This window comes from Lolium rigidum, chromosome 7, assembly GCF_022539505.1.
Source record: "Lolium rigidum isolate FL_2022 chromosome 7, APGP_CSIRO_Lrig_0.1, whole genome shotgun sequence".
Lineage (NCBI taxonomy): Eukaryota > Viridiplantae > Streptophyta > Magnoliopsida > Poales > Poaceae > Lolium > Lolium rigidum.
In genome coordinates, this window is record NC_061514.1 from 337,705,821 (window position 1) to 337,715,898 (window position 10,078).

The 10,078-nt window shown below is 49.8% G+C and overlaps 1 protein-coding gene across 1 annotated transcript; it reads right to left on the minus strand.

Annotated features, from left to right (window-relative positions):
* Positions 1–1,829: 1,829 nt before the first annotated feature.
* On the minus strand, positions 1,830–4,815 carry LOC124670220 (cytochrome P450 72A14-like). The gene is made up of 5 exons (XM_047206731.1): positions 4,461–4,815; positions 3,221–3,447; positions 2,892–3,136; positions 2,363–2,747; positions 1,830–2,272 (listed from the first exon to the last, which is right to left on the minus strand). The coding sequence occupies exons 1-5, from the start codon at positions 4,774–4,776 to the stop codon at positions 1,844–1,846; spliced, it is 1,602 nt and encodes a 533-aa protein (XP_047062687.1). The 5' UTR covers positions 4,777–4,815; the 3' UTR covers positions 1,830–1,843.
* Between the last annotated feature and the right edge of the window lie 5,263 nt (positions 4,816–10,078).

A 10,078-nucleotide genomic window follows, 5' to 3' on the forward strand; every position in this document is an offset into this window, starting at 1 on the left:
CGCTAATGGGCGGCGTCAAAAGTGCGGAATTCCTCGTCTGATCTCGGAACAGGGCGAGCTTTCGGATCAGAAGGCTATCATGGGACACGTGTTGAAGCCTTCTGATCAGTGGCCAAGCGGGTTGACCCTTGGCAGGGTATTTTCCTGGCTTCGGCGGGGCGCCTGGAGCTGACGAATTCTTGCTTGTCTAGCCTCCCGTTGTTTGCAATGAGCCTGTTCATGCTCTTTGACTCGACGCATGCGGCTTTTGACAAGGTTCGCTCCCGCTTCTTTTGGGAAGGGGTGGGGGATAAGCGCAAGTACCACATGGTTGATTGGGCAACGATGTGCCGTCCTAAGGAGGTTGGGGGTTTGGGTATCCTCAACACTAGGCATATGAACATTGCGCTTATGCTCAAATGGGTTTGGAAGCTCTACCACAATGCGGATGGGCTTTGGGCGGATCTCATCAGAGCCAAGTACCTCGGGGAGCATGACCTCTTCTCGCCGTTGGTACCTACCAAGGGCTCGCAATTCTGGAACTCCATCCAGAGAGTCAAGTGGTATTTTAAGCTTGGCGCCAAGCACTGCGTCCGCAATGGGAAACAGACGTTCTTCTGGCTGGATTGGTGGCTGGGCACCGCTCCGCTCAGAGATAGGTATCCGGTGCTGTTCAGCTGTTGTGACTCACCGTTCATTACGGTGCTGGGGGCTAGGGACGGTCCGGGTTGGCGCTTGCGGTTTAGGCGACCTTTTTCCCTTGCCGAGACGGTGGAATGGGACAATCTCACTAGGGAGCTAGACTTTACCCAGGCCAGCGCCGATGACGACGTGGTTTCGTGGCGCTTGGAGACTTCTGGTGATTTCTCTGCTAAGTCCCTATACAGCCGGCTGTCGCAGGGAGCGGCGGTTACGCACTTTAGAGAAGTCTGGCGGACGAGGGTGCCTCCGAGGATAAGGGTATTCTTGTGGCAACTCCTTTGGGGTAAACTGCCTTGCTCTATGCAGGTGGCCAAACGGAGAGGTCCGTCTAATGGGCTTTGTTCTCTCTGTGGTGAGCCTGAGGACTGCGATCATATCTTTTTTAAGTGTCCATTGGCTCGCTTCTTATGGGCGGGAGTTAGGGAGCTCCCGCATCGCTTCCTGGAACCCTGCAAGGGCAGGCGATTTCCTTGCTATCTCTCATGGCTTGACTGGGGCGTATAGACGAGTAGTTTGGTTCTCCTTTGCGGCGTTAGCTTGGGCCTTATGGAATATTCGTAATAAGCTAACTATGGAAGGCGTTATCATTAGCAAACCAGCTGACGCCTTGTTCAAAATGATCATCTACATGCAGCAATGGAGGATGCTGGTGAAGTGGAAGGATAGAGGCCTCGTGGATGCGGCGATGGATTCTCTTAGGCGGATGCATGCGGATCTGGTGGTGCAGGCGGGCTCCTGATGTCGCCGAGTTTCCTTTATCTGCTTTGTACCAGGGGATGGTGCTTCTTGTTGTGTTGAACTTTGTCTTATCTGGTGCTGTATTACATCCTTGAACTGTAGCTCTTGTTAGGTCTGGGGACCTGTGTTTCGCTGTGTACGTTGTGGGAGCGGTTGCTCGTTATGTATCCTGACTTTGTATGGTGTGTTGGCGCTTTATTAATTTAAAGCAGGGCTGAGGCCTTCAGTTTAAAAAAAAAAAACTATATCCCACTTATTCGCACACAAATACTCCATCCAAATTTAATCCATATAACCGTGCATTTTACACTTTGACAAGTGGGTGGGTAAATTCATAGAATCCACCAATTATTTACGTTGTAGCAGCTCAAGCTACTGGATTTGTCATCTCAAAAAAAAAGCTACTGGATTTGTGATGTGCAGGTCACGGAAGCCTCGCGAGCCTGAGTTGCGCGCCGTGCTCTGGCTGCAGCATGCCGAGGGGGAATGGCGAGTGCCTATAGGAGGGTGAGAGCTCGAAGGAGAAGCGCCGCAGAATCATGGCGAGCCCCATCTTGGCCTCGAGCAGCGCAAAGTTCTGGCCGACGCAGACGCGGGGGCCCCATCCAAACGGGAAGAACGCTGGCGCGTCGGCGGACGCCTTGGAGATCCCCTGGGCGAACCTCTCTGGCCTGAACTTGTCGGCGTCGGCGCCCCAAAGCTCCTTGTCGTGGTGGACGCAAAGCACTGGCAGCATGAGCGCCACGCCCGCTGGGTACCTGACGCCGCCGAGCTCCATCGGCTTGTACGTCTTACGCTGGAGTGCCGTCAGCGGCGTGTACAACCGCAACACCTCGTACAACACCATCGTCACCTGAAAATGTGGTTGCAATTTCAGGATGCAGCATTACTGCATTAGATCGATGATCTTTTTTCTAAGACAGAAGATTGCACTACAACTTACGATTTTCAGGCGACTTAAGCCGTCGTAATCCGGCGTGCTGGCGCCGAAGACGAGCATGACCTCCTCCCTGACACGGTCTTGCCACTCCGGGTGCATGCAGAGCACGATCATCGTCCACGTGAGCAGCACCGACGTGGTCTCTGCTCCGGCGAAGTAGAACATCTTGCACTCTCCGATCACGTCGTCCGTTGTCATACCGGCGTCCGAGCTGCCGTCTCCCCTGCAGTCTGCCATGCTCGACTCCAGCAGCAACCCGAGAAGATCGTCGCTCGTTGCTTCGCCAGCTTTTAAGGCGTTCTCTCTTTTGGTGATGATCCCTCTTAGGATCCTCCCGATCTCCGCAGAAATGTGCTTCATCCTTCGGTTGGCTTTGGTTGGCAAGAACCTGCACATGAGCTGGCATCAGTATAATGTGTAGTTTTGTAGAAGACTTTCTCAACTTGTATTGCTTAGATAGGGGTTTTAGACGAAAGCTCTGTTTTCTACTAGTGCCAATGTAAATGCAGAAGGAGAGCAACAAAGAACTCACAGGTAACCAGGGATGTGTATCTTGTTCATGGCCTGCAGGACGAGCAGGACCTGCTCCCCCTGAAGCTGGAATATCCTCACACCCTCGAGGTAGCTGCTGCCGAATGCGGCACGGGAGATGACATCCCCTGTCAGGTTCTGCATATCAGGCCAGACATCTACCTCGCATGGAAGATCACTGGCGACTAAACCTTCCCATTTGTGTACCAGCTCTGTGCAACATTCGGCGAAAGCCGGCAACATGCACTGAAAATGCAATATAAGTTTGTGTGACCATCGCCAAACCATTAAGAGTTTGTCTTGTTGATAATAACAGAATAAAAAGATAACCTTGAGCTTCTCCAGATGGAAGGCAGGGTTGATGATCCTTCTATGCTTAGCCCATTTTTCGCCTTCATGGCTACCCAAACCGTTGTGCAACAACCTCTGAATTCGGCCAAGTGTGGGCGTGAGCTTCTCAAAGTGGCCGAACTTGTTGGAGAGAACTTCTCTCACCAGTTCAGGTTTTGTGATAGTCACTCTAGGCATCGGCCCAAACCAAGTGATCGACGTTTTACCTGTCAAACGATTTTGGTAATTACGGCGAGTATTCATTTTCAGTTGGTAGATTTATCTATGTGGAGCAATTGTTAGACCATCGTAAAATATGATGCTGCCAACAATGTTGCTAGAGCATTAGAGTGCCGGTTACCTCCACACTCCACGCATCGACTAAAATAGAAAACGTTGGAGTATTTGTTAAGTACTTGGACTGTGGGAGTATATCATTTCGTTTGTTGAGCATGGGAGAGTACTATGAGATGCGACAGAAGATGTGGCTAGGTCATTAGATTATATAGATAGTTAATTAGCGTGTACAACCAAACCCGATGCATCCATAGAAAAAGTAATGGTGGGATCTAAGGCCTATTCATGATAAGGAGAACTTCCAAATGAACTATTGAGTTGGATATAAGGAGAAATTCTACTAGCGTAGCCAATATGAGTAAGATGGACTTTTCTTGTTAATGTTATTCTGGCCGGCTTTCTTATCTATGAAGGAACTGCAGTATAGTAGAATTAAACTTTATAATGAAGTGGGAAATCAGCACAACAGCGATGTGCACTTAGAAAAAGAACTTCCAAATGTATGGTACCGAGGAGATCATCATATGAACCTACTTGTCAGTGAAATATCCATATTCTGTTTTTCAACACATGTAAAGCAATGCCGACGACCGAATTTCCCCGACAAATGTGTAGTCTACACTGCACATCCAACCGCGCATTTCTTAGACTTTTGTAAGCCGTTCGACCTTGACATTTTAAGCCTCGTGCGAATAACATTCAGCTTACATCACAAGAAACAGTGACTGAAGGATGATCTTCTTATTGTCTTAAGCAAACAACAAAACTGTACATCAGGCATGAGAGGGTTTCTGAGTCCAGAAAATATTATCCCAGCGACCCAGCCCACCAGCAATAGTTAAAAGTGAATTATTTGTTGGGCACGTGTTATTTACCGTGCGGCAAAGGTAAACTAATGGGTGCTGCGATCAAGGAAAAAAATAAAGAGAACGCGAACACGCACCGTGCTCCTTCATGGCATGGTGGAACAGCGGCATCGCCCGCGGCACGATGTCGTGGCAGCCGAGCGGCATGGTCCGGGACCTTGCTTCCTTGTTTAGCCGCACGAGCAGCGCCGCGTCGCCGGCCAGGGAGCGGTACGCCGTGCCCCGGAGCCCCTGCGAGCGCAGCGCCCGCTCCAGCCGCCGCGGCCGCCACCACGCCCACTCCAGAACCCTCACGGCGCACCACGCCAGGACCGCGCCGGCGACGGAGAATAGCACCAGCTGCCGGTCCTCCCATGGAGAAGCAAGTGGTGATCCTATCCCGCTCGTGACCATGCTCGCTTCCTCAGCCGCCAGTGGCGTTGTTTGTTCGTGGGAAACTTGATATTTTTCCTCGCTTGTGCTGATTAAATGGGTGCATCGGTGGTGGCCACTCACCAAAAAGACAGACCTTAGGGCATCTCCAGCGGGGCGACCCATTTGGACGCGCGGGCAAAAAAGCGGCCAAAGGCCGAGACGCATCGCAAATGCGGATGGCCGCGGCGTCCGGGACGACGCAAACCCGGTCCAAATCTGGGCTAGGTTTGCCTGGCCGCGGATGGCACTCAGCGTCCGGTCACGTCCGGGCGCTTGTCGCCTCGTCTCCCTTGGGCCCACCTGTCGGTGACCGGGGAGGCTATTAAATGTGGACTAGAGGGGATCTGTCCCTCCAGTCCAGTCCCCACTTCACTCCCCGAGCGAAACCGCCGCCATGGCCCCGAAGCGACGGTTCGCTCCCGGAGCCATCGACGAGGAGGCGAGCAGCAGCCGCCGTCCTCCGCCGGCGCTGCGGGCCGGAGGAAACCGAGGCAGCCTCCACATCATAGAGGCCGCCCGCAACGGCGCGGCATTGGCGCAACCGTCGTTGCTGTTACTCGAGCCGAAGCCTGAGTCCTCGGAGGAGGACCCCGACCTCTGCGCCGCGTTGCACATCTCGGCGGCGGAGGAAGACGCGAAATGGCCGCACCTCCATGCGTCCATTCGCACCTCCGAGATGGAGGAAGCGGCCCGACGGGAGGTGGAGGAAGCCGAGGCCTGGGAGCTGTACGCCCAGGCCCGCCAGGCGCGACGGGAGGAGGAGGAAGCGGCGCGGTGGGAGGAGGCCAGGCGCCGCGCGGAGGAGGAGCGGCACGAGGAGCAGCGACGGCAGGAGGCCAGGCGCCACGCGGAGGAGCAGCGACGCCAGAAGGCCAGGCGCCGCGCCTGGCAGGAAAGGGAGCAGCGCCCGTGCTCCGCCGCTTCCTCGGGTGGCTCCGGACCCCCACTCCGCCTGGGAGGAGGCCCTGTGGTCTCCGTGGCCGGAGTCCCCGGCGAGCTCGAGCCACAACAGTGTCTCGCCGCTCGGGGACGTCGTCGACGCCGCCGACGACGCCGACGACGCCCACAGGGGCTAGGCGGCAAACCGCGCCCACCGCGCCGTCGACCAAACCCTAACATAGGGTTTTTAGTTTAAATTTTAAAGCCCATATATAAGGCTTCTTTTGTTAGTTATTTGCCCAAAATAGGGCTATGTACAAATTTGCCCAAAATAGGGCATATGCTTAATCAAATTTCGTTTAAATTTGCATTTTAAATTTTGTTTTTCTATTTCTTCGAATATGCGCTGCGTTCGTGCGTTGGGCGCAGCGTGCGACCCAAACGGATACGCGGACGCGGGACGCTGTTTGGGTGTCCGCGTGGCCACCCAAACACCCCAAAACGGACGGCTCAACGCGTCCGTTTGGGTCGCTCGGTTGGAGATGCCCTTATGTTGACATCTCATGTCTATCTCTCATCGTTCAGTGCTTTCAGATGTGTGCTGCTCTTTTTTCACAAAGCCCTCTCACCTCTGTTCAACCTTCAGTATTAAGTCCATCGTTTTTACCAAATTAAAGCACCCTCAAATATACCTCTGCCGCTAATGCTATGTCAGTGCGTGACCCAAATTAAAGCTTTGGAGAAAGTGGTACCAACTTCACCTTTCTTTTTTAGAACAAATTGATTTTAAATTTGGCTCCTTGGACCAAAGAATCATTGATCTATCCAACAACTCGATCAGAACCAAAGACACGATGACAAAAGGCGCACGCAGCGGACAGTGGCTGCTATGTGCTTGACCAAGTGCCGAGTGAAGTGATCAAATTCTTCACTCTGATGTTTTGGAGTACTACTTGTCAATTTCAGTGATATCGGCGCGCCACAGACCAAACTGATAGAAGTCCCGGCCTAGTTCGATTGTGATACTGACACACAGGAGAATCCAGATAAGCCCAAACATAGGTTAGCCCACCAATAGACCGGGAAAAGCATCCGGGCCGTTTCGTGTTACCCGGTGCCCGAATGGCTTCTTTCCCAAAGCTGAGTCCAGATGAAACAAGGTAAGTGTCACTCTCAGAAAAGGTTGAGCCCAAAACCTTTTCTTGATTTTCCAAAAACAAAAAGCAAGAAATGCCACCAACAGGTTCACCCACTATGACACATATGTCGCTAGAAAAGCAGAGACCTAACAAGTCTCCTCTTATTCTGCAACTGACAGCACATAAGGGCATGAGCAATGGTAGCATACATAACTAGCTGCTCCATGTAAAAAAGTTGTAAGAAGCAACATGGTGAATTTTATCTCTCCAATGGAAGCTACTACTTTAGTTAGAAAAAAGATAGAAGGGACCCCACAAATATGACACTATGTATCTCTTTCTCTCTTCAAAAAGCATGCTTTTAGGGTTTAAGATCCCACTTCTTGAAGAGGAGACTACTTCCTCATCCGAACCTACTTTGGATCACCCGAACCTAACTAAGGTGTGAAGCTGCACCTCTAGGACAGTGCATTGGGCATGCCCTAACCAAACAACAAAGAAAGAGTGAAACAACTATTGGCTAAGGCTTGGAAAGGAAGAGTGAAGCAAGGATAAGGGAGAATCAGCACACAAGGAAGAAGCGCCATCGGAGCACGCGCGACGCATACAACCAAGAATCATCCTCCACCGTCCATGAATCATGTTAAAGGCGACCCAGGAACAAAAACAAAACAGTAGATAAAACAGCTAAATTATAAACAGCTAAAGCATCTATTGAAAATATAAGCAATTTTCTACATAAATTAACCAAAAAAACAGTAGAGAAAACATGGCCGATCGAGTATATAAAGCGGCAACAGCTCCAGGGAAATATTCCAGGAATGAGAATCCGTATAGGGGATCGAGTACTCCTACCTAGCATCCACACCTTGTTGGACGGTCTAGAGTTATCAAAGACGAGAAGGGGCAGCCATCCTTGTCGGGTGGAAGAGGCATACATATGTTGAGGAGACTTTTGGATTCGTTACATCATGCTCTCGCTAAGATGATTATTATGAATGAATATCCTATTAGTGCTGTAGAAATTGAAGGTTTTCTATTCAAGAACTCCTCAACCAAAATTTGAACCTCCAAAAGAAAAAGCTGAACGAAACTTTGAGGCATCATCGAATCTATTTGACAATTGATACATGGACATCAGTTGAGAAATATAGTTACATGAGTTTGCCTACACATTGGATCAATAATCAATGGGAATTCGAAAGAAAAGTGTTGAACTTTTGTTTCGTAACTGATCACACAGGTGATACTCTTGGAAGAAAGGTAGAAGATTGGGGATCAACAATATCCAACAATAAATCCTTGCATGTGAGATGTTGTGCGCACATCATGAATTTAGTTGTGAAGAAGAGCAGGGAAGCTAATAATGCAGCATTTGCAAGAATCAGAATTGTTGTGCTATTTGTGAAATCATCTCCTTGAAGACTAGGGCTATTTAGGAGATACTTGCATAAGGAAAAGATAGCAGAGAAGGGCCTCATTCGCTAGATTAGGTTACGAGATGGAATTCAACTTACCTTATGCTCGAGGATACAACCCCCTTTGAAAAAGGTTTTAAAAGAACAAGTGAGGAATCTAAGTACTATGTATCATCCTTCTCTAAAGTTGGCGGTCCTCCCACAACAGAAAACTGGTTGAGAGCCAAAAAGCTAATTTCAGTCTTCAAACTTTTCTATAATGTGACCGTCATATTCTCCGGACAACTATACATCACATCAACTATTACCTTCATTCACGATTTAATATTGATGTATAATTAGCTAATTTAAGTTACTCATTTACATGCTCTAATTTAATGTGTATTTACCCGTAAACACACTTGATGGTAAAAGTTATATGCTGGCCTAGGTCACATCTAGGCAATTGATGAATGCCAACCGTCCCGCATACATCTAGCGAATTTTCCAACCATGGACGTGTTTGCCGACGGTGGCCCATACCCTAGAATGTCCTTTTTTAGCTTGTTTGTAAAATTATGTTTAACATGAATGTTTCATGCCGCTAAGTTTGCTTGCCCCCGACCCAATTGGACCATGGCTGGACACAATCGCCTGCTTGTCCGGGGTAGAACACACGGAGCAAAACAAACACATTTTTGTATCCGAAATGGATCGGCCTGCTGAATGCTCTTATAATTAATCTAAAAAAAAAATCTTTGTGAGCGAAAAAAAAACAGAATTAGTGATGGAAACATATTTTTGTAGATGCATGGGACCATTTCTTGTCACCCAAACAAAACTCTACGGCAGCTGCGTGGTGTGCGTAGGGCGCGGTCCCGTTTGCCAGCCGTGACGCTGCAGCTTCGCAACGCAGATCTAGGGCGCAGGGACGGAGCCAGCTTTCGATCTTGGGGGGGGGGGGCAAAATAGTGTTGTAAAACTTCATGGGGGGCAGAGTAAGCTAAATCAGAAAGAAATTATAGTTCTAGTGAGCAGTATTCTTCATAAAATCCAAACCATAGGGGGGCACAGCCCCCCCTCGTCCCCCCTTGTCTCCGTCCCGGGCGCTCTATTTCAGGCAACGCTCGTACATCTGATCTCCGCCTTCTCCAGCTAGGCTAAAAACTGCCAAATTTGACAAGCTTTGATTTTGTTTGCCTCTCTTCTCACGCTCCACCTGCACAGGCCACGGCGGCATCTGCAGGCTGCAGCACACAGTTTCAGGCCGCGGCCGGCCCTCCGCGGGATTCTGATAGACCCGCACCGGTTCACCCGCAACAGAAAAGCGATAAACCCCAGATTGTCATTGATGGTGAGTCGCTCACCGGTATGCAAAGTCTGTATGGACTTAAGAATCTTGTGACCTGCGAACGCTGATGCTTGTAAAAGCCGTTTTAGTTATGTTATAAATTTGACTGAAGAACAGAAGCCGTGTAGGTCACTGATGGAAAACAGCTGACCAGGACGGACGTCGACATGCATTTTTCTTTCTTTGACCGCCAGGCTGCATGCATGCATGAATTTTGTTTGGCATGACCTCACGAGGTTAACATGCTCTCTTTGCTAACAACGAGCTTAACATTTTACTAGTAGTCGAATTTTACTTCTCCTCTACTAGGAGTCTAGGACCGCGTGTGAAGAGGACAGGAGGAATGGGGAAACCCAATTTCATGCGTTTTTTCAGTTGCTTTATGGAATCTGTTTTCAACTCCGCAAATAAATCTGTTATCTTACATGTTAGCTAGACTTTTCCTTGTAGTAGGAGGACAGCATGGCGCGTGGATTGTCATTCATGACGAGTCTTGTGACCGTACATGATGTTCT

What these genes read in the sequence shown, in the direction of transcription:
- LOC124670220 (XM_047206731.1), bottom strand. Translation starts at nt 4,776, where the DNA reads ATGGTCACGAGCGGGATAGGATCACCACTTGCTTCTCCATGGGAGGAC. An exon ending in ATACACATCCCTGGTTACCT is followed by an intron (nt 2,748 to 2,891) that starts GTGAGTTCTTTG and finishes GCTCATGTGCAG; the next exon opens with GTTCTTGCCAACCAAAGCCA. An exon ending in GCTTAAGTCGCCTGAAAATC is followed by an intron (nt 2,273 to 2,362) that starts GTAAGTTGTAGT and finishes CCACATTTTCAG; the next exon opens with GTGACGATGGTGTTGTACGA.